Raw genomic sequence first — 21987 nt, 5'->3', positions numbered from 1 at the left:
GTTTTTTCAAATGGATTTACTTGATAAATAATGTTCTCTAATTGGCTTTACTTGGTAATGCTGCCTCCAGGTGATATTTTCATTTGATTATGAAATAAAGAAGAGGGAAAGGGGGGAAGCAAGGTGAAATTCCCCAATCTCCTTTTTTTTTTTGTTTCTCATTGCACAGTAAAAATTTTTAAAATAAAACAAAAATCACATAGATGGAATACGGTACGTCAGTTATCCCAGAATCGCTTTTAAAAAGGGACAAGGGACAAGTTTGATAAATGTGGAACTGACCCAGCAGAAGACATGTTTGAGGGAAGATTCTGTAATTGCCAAGGAGAAGGCAAGGTCATACCTCAAAGAAACATAGTGTTCACACACACACACACACTCATGATCTTTTCTGGTTTTCTGGTTTTACAGTGAGCTTAGCTGCATGACTTCACACTTCAAACATTTGATCTCTGTACAGTACAACTACATTACAGGTTTGTTAGAATTACAAATCGAATATCTTGCATAAGTATATCATATTTAATGTTAAAAAACAAAAAACAGACCAAACTAAATCTAAATAAGTAGAAATTGAGAATCTGGCAAGGCCCAGCAAACCCCTAGTGACTTAAAACCTTTGAAATGCACTCCTGAGTTCTAGAATCATTAAGCTGCTAGTAACCAAAGAAGCAAAAATCTTTGTAATCCTTGTTCTAATATTCTGCATACAAAAAAATAATTCACACAAAGAAGACATCTGTTTATAGTAGTGGTAATAATAATAATCAAGCAATACAGAAATATTTTTACAAGCAAACACTAACAGAATATAGCCTGATTCGGGGGAGGTTTTGGAAGTCATTGTTTTTTTTCCTTCTCAAACACAAAATACCATATATTTTATACATATACAGAGGAGATTTGGGGGAAAAGTAAAGCAACAGTCCCCTATTATTCATGTTTTCTTAGCCTACACCCATATACACACAGGATATAACAGGGATTTTGAGAGACACAATTAACAGTGACTAAAACCAGCTGAGCAGCAGTCCATCCTGATCCAGAGTCAAACAGGAGTACGCCTTAGAAACGATGTACACTGAAATCTATCCAGACGGAGAAAGTGGAAAACTTGTAACAAGAGAGAGATTCCCATTGGGATAGTGGGTGAAAAGCTGGGGGTGGGGGGGGAATCTTCAGCCAGCCCCTGCATAGACTTCAAGGTACTCCAAACAGTAATTTGAAGCACAATTTTATGCAAGGGTAAGGCAAATGGGCTAGACTTTGGTAGCATTCAACTCCTTGACCTTTGTGCCTATAAGCCGCTTTACTACTTCACCGCACTCTGATCAAAGTTAATAAGTGCTTCATATGTTAATGAAAATTGGTGCTCCTCTTTGTATTTCTACAGCTTTTTAATACCTATTATAGGCTGAAACTTTTAATGGAGGTTTTAGGTCCTCCTGACAAGACCATTTCAGTGAGTGACTACACAGATACAAGGCTAAGCTGAGACAGAAGTGTCACTTGACTGCTCAGTGGAGAAACCTTACACGAGAGACCTATTCTCAAAGAAGCCAGAGAAGATAAAGGCTAAGAGATGAGTGGCTGCTTTAAAACCAACGTTCAACTCAACACTTTGCTAATTACACTGGGCCATCAAAATTGAGAGGGTTTAGTTAATCAAGAGTCTTTTTTTTTTTTTCTATAGTCAAGGAATAACATACATAAACCGTTTAATACATTCAGGATTGTGTTTCCTTTAATTCAGGCTGCTTACGCATAAGTGAGCGAAAATTAAGCCACTCAGACATACATGTTGAATTAGTTTAAAAAAGGAAGCCGGATATCTAATTGAAGAATGGATCAAGAGCATAATAACTACACCTGACTACTGGATAGAACTGGAAGTCAAAGACAAAAACTTGCACAAAGCATTACTTCAGAGTTCTGCCAAAGCCAAAAGAGTTGGTTCGCATAGTAGCCGCATATGACATAAAGTACCCGTAGAAGCAGCTTAGAAATAAAAGCATGTTAACTATTGTAAAATGCTTTAACTTTTCCGCACAAGAATAAAATCGTAATGTACTTTTAAAGGGGAGGCTCACTCAAATCTGGTGTCACCATTACCCAGGATAAATACGGACTGTGTGGATTCCAGTTTCTTTGATATATAGTTCTATTTACCAAGAACAAAAAACTGTACGGTAATGTTACAAGCTGAAAGGTTATTGGAGGAGGGTTGCAGGTGTATTAATTGCCTCAATGCAGTAAAGGATGATTTGAAAGGGAAGCAAGGAAAAAACTGTCAGCTTACTTCCTCTACTGTTTTTTTGTTGCAATAAAAACATCCCAGCAGGAAGCATTTTATTTATAGATCATACAGCTACAATGTATACAGTAGGGCTTCTGCTTTATGAATGCAGCTGTGTGTCTACATTCAAACCTTCTAGGGTACGTGGGTGAAGTCAAAGATAAAGGGGGAAAAAATACATATTTCTGAAATGTTTCAAACAAAGCAGGCCGGAGAAGTGGTGGAAATGGAGAATGAGGCCTCTCAGCTGTCTTTCTCAATGAGCGTCGCCAAGACAAATCAGCCAATAGCCAGTGATTCCCTCTTGAACTTTGATTGACAAGAAGGATTTTCTGGAATATGTGTTCCTAGAGTAGCACCTCTTATGTGGACCACATAAGCCAAAAGTTTAAAGAAATCCCATTGGTTTTTCAATATGAAATACCCAAAGCCAATTATTCGCTGATCAGGTATTTGCATCTATAAAAACAGCAACGCTACCCCCCACTGTGTGACAAATCTGGCGACACATCTGACAAACATCGACCTACCTAATGAGTAACAGGACACATCTGTCCAAGTTGAAGACTTCACTGGGAGGCCAAGAACAAGTCAACACTGACCTATAAGATCTCGTACAGAAATTCTTCGTTTACCATTTATTAAAAGCCAAAGACGATGAAGAAATGAAGCCAGCAACATGATATGAGTTACATCCCAGATAGATTTCAAATCTACCAAACAACAGCTCCCTCTGAAACGGAGTACATCTTCCTCTCAAATATTGTATCATTCTAAAAAGCAAATCAAATATAAATCTAGTATAATAATTTTTTTAGATGGTTAGATCTTTAAAACTGCTTTGATATACATGTTTTTTCCAGTATGACCTGGGTTGAAAACATCCTGAAAATTATTCTAAATATGTGAAGGCTATACATGAAACATAAATATATGTTACATACATCTTTAATCCATGGCCAACAATAATGTGGCATAATCCAAAACACATTATACATGTGTATTTTTAAACACTGAAAAACATATTTCACCTTTCCGTCTCTTAAACAATAAAATCCTGTAAAGGCAATTGTAAATTAATACAAATAAAAGTGAGTCGTCTCATTCATATTATTATTATTATTATTATTATTATTATTATTATTATTATTATTATTATTCATATGATTAATTTATATGAAATAATGAATGCTGAATTACCATAATCTCCAGGCGTGTAAAGAATGTAGCCTGAAGTAGTGGTGGACACTGTTATATATATATATATATATATCATTGAAATTTCGCTTCAAAGAAGAAAAGGACATTTGGCCAAGTTAGGTTTTTGATGGTTGGCCTCCACGGAACAGCAGGTGCTGCAAGGAGGGGTGTCACTGGCTCAGAAGAAAGAGCCGTCTTCCTTTAGGCTTTCACTCAATCGATTCAGCCGCATGGTGTTTGGAAGCACTTTGCTGTTCGAGGTGCCATCTTTCAAAGATCAAACTGCTGCTCTTGAATACATTGTGGAAATCAAATATCAAACAGAATCATTTCAAAGACGAGCAGGGAGGTGCTGGATAATTTCCCATACAATTAAAAAAAAAAAAAGATTGGCTAGTATCCCTTTTTTGTTCAAATAATGTAATTCAAACACCCACTTATGTTCCTTCCACAAATGCAATAAGGTCTCGGTGGTCCTTACTTATTAGTTATCACTTCCGTACCTTCTACCATTTTCATTACGCAAAAAACATACTATAATTCATGTGACACTCTCCTATATACAGTGAAAATTGGATCAGGAATAGCAATTTCTTGAGTGTACTTGAAACAAACTACAAACATTTCTCTGATAGACATCAATATTTATTGATTATTCTTTTTAATTTTTCCATTGCATATGGTTTGCATTGATACAAGGTGAAAACAAGATCATAGTCTCCCCTTTTCCCCTAAAAAAACAGTTTAGGAAGAGTTCTCATTCTAAAAATCTAAGTTCCACAAATACATATAATGTCCTTCCTAAATATCACCTGGAACAAAAACTTCACACAGCTTGGCTAAAATGCCACTGAAAACAATTACAATAGAAATACATGTTTGATATCTGCGAATAAAGAATCAGATGTGCCACTGGGCTGGGACGTCTACCTTTGTTGCAGAAGTATTCCATGTCTTCACAGCTCAAGTTTTCTGGTTCAAAGTCTGTGGAGAAGTTCTCCTCCGCTGAGAACTCCTCTTTTGCGATGATGTCATTCTCCTCAGAGAGACACTCTTCCTCCTCATCTTCCAAGGCATCTTCTAACGGTCCTGTAGATGCAACAATTCAGGGTCATTGTTCTTATTCTCCTTTTCTAGAATCCATCTGGATTCACAACATACTTTTTCTAACATTAAATGTGAAGCCAATTGTTTCTGGGGAAAAAAAACTCACAAAATACTAGTGATCAAGATTACAAAATGTCTTTGAAACTGGTGTATCACTGGGTACTTGGCATGTTGATTTACTTCACCCATATATGTCCCTTAATTCAGCTTTGACTAATGTACAGCTTAAAATGAAATACATAATCAACTACATGAACAGTTTGTTTAAGATTCACTTCAATGTATTCCTCAGACAGCCTTACTCGGCACATATTGGTGTTCTGATAAACAACTTTTGCCAATTACAGTAGAAAAAAATAATATATATACATCCTCCTGAAATTATTTTCTTCTTCATCAACAATCATGAAAGCAGTTTACCATTTAGATCTCTTACAGATCTCCATTTGTAATGTAATCTCCCTCAGCCTTAGCATGCAGTTTACCAGGCCTCCGTGTAACCCCTGCTTTAACAGAGTGCACCTCGTATACGGCTTAAGGTTGCCTTTGCCTGAAAGATCTTTGCCGGAGAGCTCAGAGGTCGGAAAAGGAGGCGAAGTTGAAGGTTTGTTGACAGTACCAGTTCAAATCCACACACTGACCAGCTATTCCTGTATCTAATGGGCTTAGTCACGACTCACACACAGACACACTACAAACATGACCTTGGCTTCCTGTTTTTCTTCCCAGCACACTTTACACCACAAATCTGTCTTCTAGGATAGAGGAGGGGAAAAACTCATTCCATCTTTCAATACTTTTTTATTTATTTATAGATTCTTTAAAAAAATGTGATATAGGAAAAGGGAGTTCAAAAAAAGCTGGTGTGCCCAAAACCAAATATAAAAAATTCCTGTAGGTGTACGACAATAGTAGTAAGGCCAATCTCCACTATGTCCTATGTACTCACGAATAAAATAACTCAAGTCTGCATTCTCAAATGTTCTGGCTCACAGACGGCAACATGCACTTCGGAAGTATGATTGTGGCATTTGTTTATACGTCTATTATAGAAAACATTAATTTTACTTTGTCCGCTGTTCAAATCTGAATCACCTCTTCAGAACAGCCAACCCAATTACCATGTCACACTGAGGTTAATGTGCAGGTTTATCGATTTAATAATTGCGGTTATAATAAATACACCCCAGGACTAATTGATTTAAGAGTGGGAGTTGGAAACTAGTTGAGGACTATTATCTGAGACAAAAATACACTATTGTGCACTTAGTTGTCTAAATCTGTTATCCTTTTATTTATTTTATAGGCATCAAATGTTTTGTGAGGTTAATTCTTACACATTGTCAACATATAAAATACATGGATTAAAGACCAACCCCCCACAAAAAAGACATACTTTAAATATACAAAGAGGGGTCAATTTTGATATATGAAAAATAAGGATCACACATTTGTACCATACAGTGTATTAATTCATTGCAGAATTGGAGTCCATCAGCATGGTGTAGCCTATGTTTGGCGGTTGGTGTCGGACAGTGGGCACTCCACAGCAGGAGTCTTGTATATTTAACAATTCAGCATTGATATAAAGGAATTCATTCTCACCAGTAGGTTTTTCATCTGTTGTAAAAGAGCTATGGACAGATCATCACAGAGGCAGAGATTCAGAAACACTGAGAAAGCTATTTTCAGCCAATCTTTGAACACAGTCTTAAAAAAAGAAAAAAACTAAAATCAAGAGGGTATTGATGTAGCACTGACTACTAGAACAAGATACAGGTGTTACTAGTTGTAAAATCAGCGTGACGCTTTCTGAATGCTCTGTTTCAAACTGAAATGTCAGACGTTTCAGCCAGTAACACAACCTTCATTAGATTGCTCAGATGAAGGTCACACGACTGTCCGAATGTCAGGTCTGTCTTGTTGAAGGTGTTGTCAAAAGTACTACAGTACAATAGACCTTTAATTACAGATTCATCTATTTCATTTATGGATTTCAGCTGGTAAAATCATTAGTCGGCACATATATATATATTTTGATTTGCTGTTTACATTTGTATTCTACAGGAAAACCCATTTTGAAGTTAATTTGTACTTTTTCTAAAACAAAGAAACAATCTGTTAAAATAAAGATGATTCTCATTCATGTAGTGTTGGAGCAAATTATTGGATTGAAAGGTACATGGGGAAAATATAATATAAAAAAAATATACAATCCCTTAATGGAACATACTGCGTTTCCAAATTGTAAACCTTATATTACTTATAAGATATTATACTGCAGTCTGAATTCCCTCAACGTTTGCAGATCTTGTATGTTGATGAAGAGTTACAGGTAGAAAGGTCAGAATACATATGGTTTGAGTGATTAATTTAATTTCAACAGGGTAACAATATAAGGCTTTATCCACAATTATATATTTTAACGTTGGTGGATATTTGATATTTCGATGTTGACTCTGTGACACTTCTAGTAAGAAAATACAAATGAAACTGCAGGAGAGTAATGCACCTAGATATTACTTTCTCAGTATACATTATCAATTTCTTCAGTAGATTTACTTCAATCAAACCATTTCAAGAAAACGACAGAATTAATACAAAGAAAACAGCAATGCCGAAGAATGCAAATCGGTGCTAAGTTGTCTTCCTACAGGAAATTCTGATACAAGAAAAAGAAAGATGATCCAAAAGACCTAAGATCCCTTGGCAGTACCTCATCACTTTTCACACAAGTAACAGCATGGGAGGTAGAAAGAAAATACTTTTATTAATTTGGTAGCCTTATCAGAGGGTACAATGTTGATTTTTCATTTACATTTCATGCCTGCAGGTTGTACACCAGAGCAATCTTAAAGCCAAAATTTTTCCGTTTGATTAATTTTTTTTTCTGTGCGCAATATTATTTCTTTATATCTAAATGATTTCCGTTTCTTGCTTGTAGCTGTACATCTTTTTTTGGAATTTGCATATTACTATTTTGCTTCAATCAAGGACGCTGATGGAATTACCGCTACCTGAATTGTATTATTTCTGAAAATATTTCATCCTGCATTTAAATTATATTTAGAAAATGTGTGTGTGTGTGTGTGTGTGTGTGTGTGTGTGTAGGGGGGGGTTAACAAAAAAATCTAATAATTCCAATCCTCTCTCAAACATTTGCATATTAAAGAACTACTGCAGGTCCAACTTTTAAGATGATTCCAAATAATAATAAAAAAAATACAAGCTACAGCTTTTCAGAATCCAGCCTTCCATTTTCTTAAGACAATTTAGGTACGGAAAATTAACAAGTATTTTAAAAGCATGCTTGCCTCTGATGTTTAGATTCAAATAGCCGTCCTTTCATTTGATTAAACTTGAGCTATATTGCAGTCTCTCCAAAACTACAGTTGAACACAGACAGAACATACAGAGTGATACCCTTTCAGCATATTTTAATGTGTATGTTCTATTGTATCACAAGCAGACCCTCAGCTCAATAAAGCAATGATTTAAGTTCAAAAACTCTTGGCGTGTGTGCTGCTGTTTTCCTTTCTTCCGATGCAGCAGCTCATGAAAAGACGCCTGATCTCCACAAACTGCTCGGTGTTTTCATTAGTCTAATAAATTACTCCTTTGTAGGAAGCTACATCTGCAAGAGCACCATACATAAAAAGAATTAGTACTTGGGTCTCTAATAGACACTGTAAAGGGATCGCGTTGCTTTAAATTAGGACACAGTTTTATGATTTTATCTGATGCCTTGTACTGCTTTTCAGCTGAATGGAACGAAACCTGAAGAGACTCAATATGATTACTGTTGCTTAAAATTATGTCTTGAGATATATATCACAGCCGGTCGTAGTGGATTGAATCCTGGAGTTGAAAAAGAAAAGTCTTCAGTATCACTGTAGATTTTATGATTGATATGTAAAGGTGAACATGCACCAACTTATTGGGTGCATAAACACTTCTTAGAAATACTATACCGTCTATAAAGCTAATTTCAAATAATACAAATAACATTATTCTGTACATTTGTCAATTGTGGTTTATGGAAAGCAATGGAGAGTTTCACAGCCTAACATTTTAATGATTAGGTTGTCTTTATAGGCTCTCCAATAGGTCGTTGTACATCCAGTAGAAAACACCAGGAATTTTTACAATTATAAGACAACCAGTCATCCTTATGCTTGTAGCAAAGAGTTGTACCAGAATTCATGTCGCAGTTATTAGTTGCTGATTGGATTAATATAGTTTAAAGTAGACACTGATCATGTACATATTTACAATGAAATAAAACTCAATTTCAAATGGTCATGGGCACTTCTGGAAAGTAGTGTCGATTTCACCCGGGTGGATTCTTAAAGTTTGATCCCCCGTCCATATGTGTGGTGTATTATACAGTATTCTTTGCATGGAGAGACCTGAAATAATTCCAGAGACAGCAATGATAAGAATAATGACTTACTAAACGACTAGCGCAGCACTCCTAACTCATTTTCTGATAGTGGCGTCCTGGCTATATTTAGTTGTGTACTGTTTAAAACCCTGTCACATTCGCCATGACCCATGGATGTAGGTGCATTTTGATTAGGGGTGGTGAACTGGCCAGAGCAGGCTTTATATATATATTAATTTATTTTTTTAAAGCAAGAAAATGAAAGCTGAAACCTACTAGATCTGCATTTTGTGGCGGTTTATCTTTAATTGCTAAGCACACAGATAAATAAAGAGAAGTCTGGTTTCAGTGCTCACCAAGACTGATAGGGAAAATGCGAATATAAATGGCAGGACTCTTTTTAATGACTGATAATGGAATGGACTCCATTATGGATGCTGCTGTAGAATAAATGTACAAAAAATGGTTTTCATAGGGGCCACAAGGGGCCACAAGCAAATTCTGTTACATATTAATATAGTACACAGGAGGGGATGTTGTAAATGAGCAGCATACTGATAACAATAGTTTGATCCCAGTTTGAGCTTGTGTACTCATGCTTTCTCCAGCCAAGTCATTGTGAGACAAGCTGTAGTGGCACTTCCTGGTGGAGCCACGCTACATGAATCAAGGGTCAATGAATGTCACCCGTAATTCCACAATGCCAGAAGATGTCATGTTCACCCATGCAGAGACGGTACATTTCAGTCCTTCCATCACGATGTTTGAAGCACCCCAACAAAGACAGCTTTGGTAGAAGTGCCCGATGTCTTTTTCCCTGTGTATGACTGCAGATGAGCTGAACCATGCTGAGATCCCACAAGACAGTACAGATAGACTTCTGCAAGTATGCTGGCTCTGAAACAAGACAATGGTCAGCACAATATCAAGTGCCAGCTGCGATATGTTTCAGTATTAATCGAAAACCAATTGAGACACAGCGTCATATAATTGGCTTCCCTGCCCGATTGGCTCCTAAACAGTATTGGAACTATTCAATACAAAGAGGTAAACTCTGCAGTATTGAAAGACTAAAGCGAAATGGAGCAATATGCAATCTGACTCTGCATTTCCTTACAGGTCCGGTCTGGTTCCTCTAAACACCACCAATTACCTGAGTACATGTCCACCTTAAGTAGATGATGGCTGTACGACTGTCTTACATCTTGAGGGGAAAAAAAACACCACAGCACATTTTCTCTCAAATAATAATAATTTTAAAAAAACAAGCATGATTCTGGCTACTGTTAATTTCATGGCTCACTTTTAACTGGCTGAGATCGAGGGAGCTTGTGGTTCAGCCCTGATAGCGACACTATGAATTATCAGCAGGCTACACAGTATGATGTCCGGATCACAAACCTAGCCTTCTCTATAGCTCCTAATTAGAAGTGAGGTAATTGAATCTGACAGAACAAAGCGGCAGATCTCTATGAGCATGGAAATCATTTTGCTCCCACCTATACAGTTTTTAATCTAGCCGCCCATTGAAAATGTGACCAAGCTGGCCTCGGGATAGAACACAGCACCTGAGACTCCATGTGAATACATAATGCTGACTTTACCCTATAGGACCACTCCACTCCAGCGTACTGTTGCCAACTTTCTTTTCATGCATTTCATGGCTGGGGGACAGTGGGCTTTAGCATCCTTCTGTTCCAGTATATACATATTTTAGAGCTGGATAGGAACAGCCCTATACTTTGGCAGTCCTACCCAAGGTTACCATAGCTCAGCATTCACATCCATTGGTATTACCTAATGTCTGAAGTCATGAAAATGTTTAGTCCTTAGTGTGCTAAGTTCAGCACCTCATTATACTACACTTTGGATTCAAAAATATATAATTATGTACCTTTGACCTGGAAACAGTTTCCCTGCAATCCATATATTTGGAAGACTTCCTACACCTCTTTCATCTGACTGTGTATTTGTTTCCCCACCCCCGACACTGTGATGTCATTAACGGTTGGAATGCTGTCATTGGTCAGTCGTTCCGAGGGCTGAAAAGGAGGCCCCCGTCGCCAAGGGAGACGGGCTAAATAATACGCAGATAACAAAACGTCCACCTCCGCTGCTCGCTTCCAACAAAACAAAGTCCTCAGGATCTAGTGTTTCGAAAGACGTGGAGGAATTTCGAGAGCAGAGTGGTACCCAAACGTGTCTTTCTGTGCTGAGGCAGCAGGACAACTGGGGGAGAGCTGTGCGTTCTCTGATACACTCACTCTGGCACTAATGACCTATGGGATGTTGAGGGCTCTGGCAGCTTATAAGTACTGTATATATTACATGGTTTAAGGTCTATAATTTAATCCTTGATCATAATAATAATAATAAAAAAGACGTTACTGAGCACATTCTCATGCTTTAACATGGTAAAAGAGCCCTTGATAGAATAATTCCTTTGAATTATCTTGCACTATACATTTCTATATACACACATCCACTGGGGAAGTATACATGCACAGCAGTACCCCAAGCCCCTGATTAAATGCATAGTATAATTCCTGTATTACAACCAGAAATAATGCTATGCAAATGTCACATCTTCTAAACTGTTTATTACATGTTTTTTTATTTTTGTATATGTATATACACAGAGTGGGATGGATTAACATCAGTTCATATCTATCTGTTCTCAATACTACTGGTGTGACCAAGTATGAACAGCAGTATTGTTTAACTTCATTTTCCAGTTGCTAAGCAATGTAATTCTGGTGATTAGAAATGGCTGCGTTCCTAAATTCGGGACTTACAATCAACAGTCAACAAACTGTTTCAAAACTCAGTGCTATAATCCAAAAGACTGTTTCTAAATTGCTGTTAAAACGGAGAGCTAAGCTAGTGCTGACTCAACCCCCTGCACCCTTCTGGAAAGCCGCTTGATCTCAGCGCGGACCATGCGGTAGCCTGTTTTAAAAGTCGGCCGCTAAAGTCAGTTTCTAGGGGAAACAATGGGAATTTAGAGGTGAGTCACGAAAAACACAAGCCTTCAAAAATGGGAGGAAATCCTTTAATTATATTTATTAAACTATAATCAAAATAACATCTCACTCAAAAGTGTTGCTATTTTTTTATACACCCTTTAAGTGAAATTGTTATTTTCCTGTTGCGCTGCCTCTATACTATTAGGCAGAGTCGGGCATTTGTTAGAGAAATAAACACTTGCATACAAACCTACACACAAGTCCAAGTTTATATTATTTGACTTATTTGTCCCAAAAAACGCTCAAATAGAAGTCAAAGGTTTTGGAAATAACACTCAGCAAAAGAGGTTACTTATATCTTTGGCAATTTATCATGTCGTCTTTTGATTTTGTCTACTTATTTCTTAATATTCTCTTTACAGTACTCTACAGTACAGTAATCTCTGTTTAATACACTTTTAATGTGTTATTATTATTTGTATTATTATTATTATTATTATTATTATTATTATTATTATTATTACTACTGTGATTAATAATTGGTTATTGTCCTAAATTAAGTTAAAATAAGTAGCTCATGTGTTTTAACTGTTTTTTTGTTTGTTTTTTTGTTTTAATGTTCACGATATAAAGAAAAATGGTCCTGCTTACTTCTTTATCTAATTCATTTGAATTGGAATAGCATGAAAACATGTTGGCATTTGACTATCCCATTAAAATGCTGGAGGCACCTCTAAGTGTGCCTGCAGGCCCTCGCAGATGCCAACTTCTCTGTTTAACTGGGTTTACTTCAATTTACACCCAGTGCACAAAACAGTGAACTGGAAATAGCACTTTTAATAACAGTCACAGGGTTCTTTTCAAAGCTCCTTGCACCAATGCAAAAAGTGCTCCCATAAATGATTTAATTTGAACAAAAAAACATGAAATGAAATGAAAATCCCCCCCAAATCCTTCATAAAATCCATCCACCTCACAGCGTTTCTCTCTCAATAGTTTATTAGCACTGGTGGCACACGTTTACTGTCAGAAATTATGGATCACATTTTCTAACAGTTCAGGATTCAATGACCACATTTTCTGAAGTGCGAACCCACTTTACAGATATTTATGAATTTATCATGATATAGTTTAATTAATCTTTCTTTCAATGTCCTTTGCTTTAGGACCCAACTGCTGTGTCAAATAACTATCCCGAACCAATTGAATTTCAATTAAGTTTAGATAACTGTCTATATCACATGTTTCAGAATGGACTGATAAGAAAATACAGACGTTTTAGTCTTGCACAGATGGCCGTCTTCTGTTTGTTCTCCTTTATATATGAAACGTGTTTTCTGAAATGCTAAAGCCCCACTCTTAAACATAATTACAAAATAATAGGCATACTACCCCTGTTTTCACTTCATATTTCATACGACACTTGCATCCTACTTGTGAAGTATTTGAGGTACAGATGAGGACAAAAACGGTTAGCCTAAATTGCTATACTCATGGTCATAAATGTTCGGCTATTTTAATACACATTTATTTTTTCTCAATGAAAGGTACAAAAAAGCTTTATATAGATATAGATCTATATAAGATATGTGCTTGTTATAAATTATGTTATAATCTCCAACAGCACACTGAGCCTCAGGAACAGACCGCAAAAGTATAGCTCTGTTATTGATTGATTTTTAATTTTTAAGAATCCTTAGTTGTTTTCCTTCATGGGGTGAAGACTTCTTTAGGAATATCATGCAAAAGGAGACATCTTTACACATTGTGCGAAAAAAAGAAAAAGGTGCAGAAATTGAGTAAAATAAATAAATAAATAAATATAATGAAGTAATGAAGTAGGCTATCCTTCATACATGTAATTTCAGTCGGCATGTAATGAGCTGTTTATTAGACAACTGACTTCACTGCATTACAATGTTATTTTATATTTGGGGGAATTGGGTCTCCCCCTTCAAGTTATCTCTCTCTTCAAATTGCATATCACTGTTGCCTAGCATGTCTGACCAACAGCGAGCCCAGGGGCAGGGGAGCAGTGTACCTGCCACTCACTGACAAAGACATAAAGCAGGTGGAGAAAATAGGGCAGTTTCAGATGCACAGGACGAGTTTACTGGCCTGATGTACCTTAAAAATATATGGTTTGTTTGATGTAGTTTTTTATCAGTTATCAGCATACAGAAATGCAAACCCCAGTATTTAGAGATGCAAATAAAAAATGCATACTGGTGTTAAAGAAAATATTACACTTAGCCATCTATCAAATAGTCGTATTCTGTAATTCACTGTGATACCATTTATTTGTTTCCTATGTATACACAGCTAAATAAAAGACACCTAAAACAAGCAGTCTTAATCACAGCCTGTTTATCAGTGATCAATCGTGTTCCCATCTACTAAAAATGTATGTTCTTTCTGAAGCGTTGCTTTGTTTCATATTCTTGAGTGTGGTTGCTAGATTCCTCATAACCAATTGCAGGAATTCACATTCTGCCATTGTCCCAACAGGGAAAATGCAGAAAACCAAATATTTGTTTTCACTAAAGTAAATGATGAACACTCTTTAAATGAGAAGTTGGGAAAAAAATGGCAGGCTTCATTTGAATGGTTCTTTACCGTGTTTTAGCAAACGTGTCATCTAAATATTCAATGACTGTTCTGCAGCATACGCTTGTGTGTGTGTCTGTGTAAAAGCACGGAGGAAGAACGTATGAAATGGATATATCTAAAGATGTCAATTTCATTATAATATTAAAAGATGGGGGGTTTCCTTTACAAGAAATTCATCATTAATTCAATTCTAATTTGCCGCTAGTTCCTATTTCTACTTTTGCTGGTTCCACTTCTTAATACCCTGGATAAAAAATTCAGTGCTATAACTCAGAGGAGACTGAGCGCTAGATAACATCTAAATATTACAAATGCCAAAAAGAAGTGTGAAGTCTGATGAACATTTCAAAAGAACAATTCTTTATGGATCAGCTAAATCTTTTCCACTTTTTAATTAAAAGTAAAGAAAATAGAAGTTAATTATCCTGTAAAGATTAGCTGGTGGGCATCTTTCTGTAAATTAGTTCTAATTAAAAGGAAATTGTCAAATGACATTCAAAGTACTGTCCTTTAAAACAGAGACAGACTTTTTTGTAAATTCTTGATCTGCCCATTTGTGGCTTATTGTAATCGTGCTCAAAGATTAGGATTCTGGCGGAGCGTTGCCGCAAATTATGTAAAAGATCCAAGCCACTGGTCTCCTAATACAAAGCAACAACAACACAAATGTTAACAGCAGAAGGGCCAACATGCATATGATTTATATTCCTACATGTGTATGTTTGAATGTAATGTAATATGTTTGAATTTCAACTCTGGCCTATTGGTTAACAAACAGATGCAAAGACTTAGAAATAGCATATGATGTTTTTAACCCACGGCCTACTGTTTCCCATAGTCTTTGATATGCCAACCAGGGATCTAAAAAAGCCTTTAACTGTTCCTCTATGTGCATATAACTAAAAAGAAAATTGTCATGAAGGGAAAGGAATGCAACACAAAGAATGCTGACTGATCCACGGTGGTGGCACATCTGTTGGCATGGGAATGTGTGGTATTTAGAAACTCTGGAAAAGATTTCAGGTTTCAAACTTCAGGCGCAGCAACTAGTTTTAAGAAGAAAACGGTGATATTCTGTGATCAGTGTGACCACAAATCCGAGATATGCATCTAAGAAAGTAACTGAGTTGTTGTTCTTTTTCTTCTTCTTTGGCTTCTTTTTTATCATGAAGGAAGAATGAATTGGAAGCTTTTCAACTGGCTCCAGAATCCACTCCACTGGGAATGCACGTTGATACATTAAATAGCAGTCACATAAATGTGACCTTTAAGAAAAAGCAGTCGGAGTCAAGGTGCTGTCAGAATATTCCTTCAGAAACGACAATCAAGCTCGCACATTCCTGGCCAAGGCCTGGAGAAGCGTAAAGTAATGCTAGGGGAGGCCCCACCGAGTAGTAGTAGAGTAGTAGTGTGATATTAGAAAGATACCCATTTTCAAATATCAATTATAGTCATGTAAGTTCATAACTTTATGGCAGTGGACATCTTTATTGTGACAAAGATCAAAGATAGTGCTTTCAACATGTATGTCTGCTATGCCTACATGCCTTTAAAGCAGTAATTAGTGTTGCTAATCCATGCCCTATATTCAGCGAAATCACAGAGATCTGTTGACGATTCACTCACTTGTTAATAACTGCATTACTTTTAAATGATACTCTTTAAACTGCAATCAGGTGTCAGAGCACAGCGACCTGTCAGAGTAATTAACTAGTCGATGTGCTGTTGCATAATTCTCTAATCAAAAAGTAATTCTCTACACTTTCTTTTGTGTTGTTGTTATTGGTTATGTTTTTTCTTCAACTAATCTAGGGAAACCAATTCAAGTTTTAGACCAGCTTTTTTTTTTTTTAACAGGAAAAAGTGCCTTTCAACCTCAGCAACCTTTCCAAATCCTGTATCTGAACAGCAGATTCTCCCAAACCCTTGAGCCCAGGAGACCCCATCTGGCCACTGCGTAAGGGTGTGACAATCATTGCTCAATCCCCCTCTCTATGCCAATGGGTACGCATGTTTTGTTCCCTGTTAGAGTCCCCAACCTCAAAATATCAAAGGTTAGGATTTAATCAAAAAGCTTCATAAGCACACATTTTGATCATGTCAGTCTCATGTTTTCGGCTCATTTATCTAGAGCTGACTGGTTGCTATGGAGAAAAAAGTATATGTTAGTAAAAACACATTTGTAGACTTGTTCAACTAAAGAATTTCAGTTCAGTTTTCAGTTTCCAACTAATATTCAATATTTGTATTTAATTTTTTAGTTAACTTACACTACTACAGAGAAATAAAACATTACAATCCATCAAGTAAGTTACAATACATACAGTTGAATAGTAAAATATTCCCTGAAAGATAATTAGAGAATAGGTTCTGCAATTCACCTGCAATTTACCTTTGATTGTCTTTTTTCTATTTAAATGCAGCAAATGAATGTAAAGGGAGGTACATTTTTTACTATTATTATTGGATAATTAAGTTCTAATTGGTGTTAGTCTCAGCCACTGACTTATATTCCATACACACTTTATCAGTCATGCATTAACACCATACAATGAAACCATCTGAATTCAGTGAACTGTCCTGTTGTCAAAGCATATCACTATCTCACACAAACTGACCTTCCTGTTAGAAAACGTCCGACAGACATGTTTCCTTAACTGGTGACCTGCTAGTATCTCTCTCTGACATCACAAAATAAAAGGTGTTGTGTGACAGGACTGTTCCCTACTCATAAATATGGAGATCCACAACCTGGTGTTTCATGTTTCTTATGATATTTGTATTTTGTTACTTTTAAGGGGATCATTTACAAATGTAATAAAGAAACGACTTGATTCAGTGCCTCTCCTATTCATGTTTTTCGAAATAAAAATGAGTCTGTTTAATGAGCTTGTAAAACTCTTTTTTGCCTTTTGAGAACAAAGAAAGGCCACATACTGCATTGGTATTTTTGCTCCTGTAATCAAATATTAACCACTGCTTCCTGAAGTAGTGTTGCAAAACTGGGTTATTCTTTTTAAAATATTTTTTTTTTCAATTTGTATAGAGCTGTCAAACAGGTATGTGAACAAAACAGAGAACCTGTTGTCTCATGACAGATTTCAATCAAATCTAGAGGGAATACTCAAACCTAAATATTAGAGCTTACATTTTAAAAACTGTTGTCTTATTTTGAGAGAATTTGTGAGGCTACAGCAGAACAAAGAGGGGCAGCAATGATTATATGTTGGCGTGTGTGGCATGTCGATGCAACCGTAGCTCTGCAGGGCATTCCCTAGGGTCCGCAGGCATCAAAATGATGTCCAAATTATTTTTTGCTGTAATACAATGGAACACGATTATCATATTTACTGGTTCTGCATTATGACAACAGTCTTGTTTACACCTGTCTTCCAGAGAAGGCATGGTTTACACTTTCTAATTTAGCAAATGTACAGTATGCATATGAGCATGTTGCCAGGGATTTAAATTAGGTCAGAAGCAGAATACATCAATAGCAACCCATATGTGCATCTTTCTCTCCCTCTCTCTCTTTCTCTCCCTCCCTCTCTCTCTCTACCTCTCTCTCTCTCTCTCTCCCTCCTTATTCACTATAACAGAGCAGCTTGTCTACTGCGGAAGTGTGATATGTGCAAATCATATTTGCAGATGAGCTGGAAACTCCCTTTAATATTCAGATATTAGAGATCCCGAGTTGCAATAGATTATTTTTTCAAAGACTACGTTTGAAGAAATGACATATACAATGATTTTATGTTACTGCTACATGTGCCCGTTATCCGGGATGCATTTTATAGAGGTGGGCATTTGCATGGCTGAAATATATTTGAACTTAAATTATTTGAATATTGTAATATAATTATGATCAGTGTATATTTCTCAAATCACGCATTCCAATGGTGCATCACGGAGGTATTTTGTGCTGAAACATTTCCTGTGTTCAACCATAGTTTAAGCTAAAAAGGGGAAAATTATACCTAACAAAAAAAGATACATGGAGTTATTCATTAAGCTTTCATGACAATGGAAAATAGCACACCTTTGAATCAACATTGGATGACAAATGAAAATCATGTCAATTCAGGACCCTACCCATATACATCCTTAAAAAGACACCATACTTTTTTCTAGAAAAGTGTAACCCAGAGTTGTGTGGGACTGGACAGATTACTATTGCATGTCCCAAGGGATCTGATTGGTCAGTCCACATTCTCAGCTGCTTCCTGTAAAATATGATGAGTGAAGCGTAAAGTAGGTATTGGATAAAGAATTTCACCTTTGTATGGTTGTGCCGGTATTCAATAATTGATATTTGCATAATTGTCTAGGGAAACCGGGAAGTTGCTGAAAACAGTTTTTTGATTTAATTTGTATTTTACTGTATTGTTTAGGTTGCTGAAACTCATTAGCTCTATGCCTATGATTATGTACCACATAGGGATTAAGTGGAAAAGTCACCTTTTATACAACCAGACATGAATGAGATCAGCCGAGATGCATAGAAATACCCTAAAACGTTTGCCCTTTGCAACGTGACCCAGAGTCAGGGTGAGAAAGAATCAACAAAAACTGATGATGTCAAAACTTGCCAGAAGATATTTGTGTATCTTTGCCACAAGTTCACTTTCTGAACAGACTTTCAGCACAGCAGGAAACATCTCAAATCCACAGCGTTCCCTCCAAGTTACAGTTGGCTGACACACATGGTAGAGGTGAGATTTGTGAATGTGAATGCATTATATATTATTTTTTTTGTTAGATATATAAGTAGTCCTTAAAATTGTCAGTTTAATTTGTTGTTCAAACGACAGAAAATACGTTCCTGAAAATGTTTGATTTACTAGTAGCTATGTATTCTGTTATACTAACCCTTAAAATGGAGACAAGTTATTTGTTTACTTGGAGATCTCAAAATAAATGTACAGAGGTCTGTAAAGACAAGATCCTTTGTTTTGTAGTGATTAAGTGCATTCGTGATACTATTGATTAGGGATTATTGAAAATCGTGATATTTTTAATGACAATACAAAATTCTGATATTGGTCCCAGCCTAGTTCTGCAAATGAAGCTCATTTAGTAGGCCTATATTATGCAAATCGACATCCGCATATAAATATGTGTCTGTGTTTGTGCTTAACATGACTCATCTAAATCATTTTTCCTTGAAAGCTTTAACTCATGCTCTTTACATTCCTTTTTTTTTCGCTCAAACTGTGTACATATTCACAAAAATGTTGCTAACCTTATTTACCATCTAAAGCAGTGGAGCACATTGCAATTTCTATTTTATCACAAAACCAGATTTTGATAAAACAAATCTAAAATGTCACTAGTTTAATGCTTTTGTGAATAAAAGCCCCTTAGTACTAATTAACCAGAGCCACACCAGCCAAAGAAAACAGATTAAGAGTCTTTAACAAGTACAAATCTAAACAAACCACGAAAGAAATTAAGATTTGCGGTAAACGTGCTTGTTATTATGACACTTTGATGGGGAGCCTAGTATTAAAACCAGTCTGATTTGGCCTGATGCCTGATGCTCATCATTCTGAGTTGCTTTAAAGGTTTATTTCCCCAACAAATACATAGTAGGAAAGTCAGCTTGTGGCATCCTGTAAGCTTGCGGTTTTGTTTTAGAGACAGTAAAATGTGTCATTCATCGGCCCAGAAGCCCACATTGGGCCCAATTCAAGCAGTATGGCACATCCTCCTGTTCCTTGCCACCTTTCCGCAGCAGCTTAGAGACAATGACTTGGAGCCCCTTCCTGTTTAAGGATAGCTGTCAGAGAATGATGGCACGAATTCAACACTGCAGCAGGTTTGTTCAAGGCTCCAGATAAAAAATGCTCCACAGTTCAATGCTGATTTGACTGCTAGCATAATTTTGTGGAGACTATTTGCAGATGCAGCGGAGTTATCAATCCGAACAGACACACAATCCGGGTCCAATGTCACTTCTCCTCATTATGTTAATGGTTAATACATGCAAATGAAAACATTCCGGCAATTTGATTTCTTTGAAGATAGTTTGCATATTGTCTTAGCCATAATGATGGTACACTTTCTCCCCAGCTTCGATTTATGCAAGGGTAGTTAGTTCATTTTTATCAGCTCCGAGTTCATTTCTAAGGCTACCGGAATGTGTTTTTCCCTTCCCCTCACTATTTAACTAATTAGGATTCAGGTACCATAAGCAGATTTTTCACGCTATTGGTGTTTTTCTTAATTAAGAAACAAATGAATTCTCCCCAGCAAAATAGATGGAACAACGGGATAGGGTGCCAGGGGCCAGATGCGGCAGTTCTTAATTAGAAGTCACTCTATTGTCTGAGGTTTTTAATGAAGCTCCAATCTAAATGGATATCAAAAAAGCTGCTCGAGGAAAAAAAAAAAAAAAAAAATCCGGCCATTTAAAATAATAAGAAAATAAAGATAATACGAGACAAAAGATATGAACTGCCAGCCATGCCTTCACACCTAGAGTTCGGCGAATATTATGCACTTGTCACCTTTCCGTGCATCCAGTTAAATGGTTTGATGCTATGACAGCAGAATATATTTCCTCTACCTCTAATCAAAGATCTAAAAGCTTTCTTAGATGGCCAGACAACAGCATTCTTTAAAACACTTTAGCGAGCTTGTGGATAATCAACTGTGAAAATATCCAACCACTGAATATCCACAGTGTACTAGAACAATTTCTGCTCTGAAGCCATTTGGCTTTAGAAACTACTATTACCTCCAGAATATATAAAGCAGCTGTGAAACATCAAAAAAAAAAAAAAAAAACGTTTCAATGACACTTGTGTAGGAGGTCTAATTATTTTCCAGAAAAAAGGACACACTACTGCTGTGAGTAGTGTGGTTCTCACTTTAACATTCTAACTTTCAGCGAGAAGGGAAAATGTAACAGTATGGTCAAATAAGCCATAAGTAAACTTGCTATAAAGCCTGTTAAGATCACAGCTGTTTTGACTGACAGAAACACCTTCAGTGTGCACGTCTACTGGCAGGCAAATCATTCACACATAGGAAATTTACGATGGAAACACCCAAGCTTCGGTCTACCCAAGCACAGACAACCCCCTGCTGACAGAGCCCAGCTCCACATTCTCCTTGTCAAGGATCTCCTCAGTGGGGACTCCCAGCCACAGAGGCATCCTGGGATTAAGGACATTTGCAGCTGTGGTTAATTTAAAGTTAAGTACCAGGAATCGACCAAGTGTTTTGCTTCTCCCGACTCTTGGTAATAAATGTCTTGAGCCTAATTTACATATTCTGCTCCATGTGACTTCATCAACGAAACGTATAGTTATAGTTTATAGCCGATATTGTTTCATATTTGCAGTGCATTCCCATAGTTTTCCAAACATTCAATTGACTCATCAATTGACAATTAACTTGATGCACAATGATTATTCAGT

General features: G+C 36.6%; 1 protein-coding gene across 1 annotated transcript in view; it reads right to left on the bottom strand.

Annotated features, from left to right (window-relative positions):
• Nucleotides 1–21987, bottom strand: part of zfpm2a (zinc finger protein, FOG family member 2a) — a 151374-nt gene that overhangs the window by 105536 nt on the left and 23851 nt on the right. Inside the window, exon 2 of the mRNA XM_066690687.1 lies at nucleotides 4427–4585. Coding sequence (XP_066546784.1) covers nucleotides 4427–4585 — 159 coding nt within the window. The remainder of the gene's footprint in view (nucleotides 1–4426; nucleotides 4586–21987) is intronic.

This window comes from Amia ocellicauda, chromosome 18 (genome assembly GCF_036373705.1).
Source record: "Amia ocellicauda isolate fAmiCal2 chromosome 18, fAmiCal2.hap1, whole genome shotgun sequence".
Classification (NCBI taxonomy): Eukaryota; Metazoa; Chordata; class Actinopteri; order Amiiformes; family Amiidae; genus Amia; species Amia ocellicauda.
The sequence above is the reverse complement of the archived record's forward strand: the minus strand, read 5'-3'. Positions and strand labels throughout refer to the sequence as shown.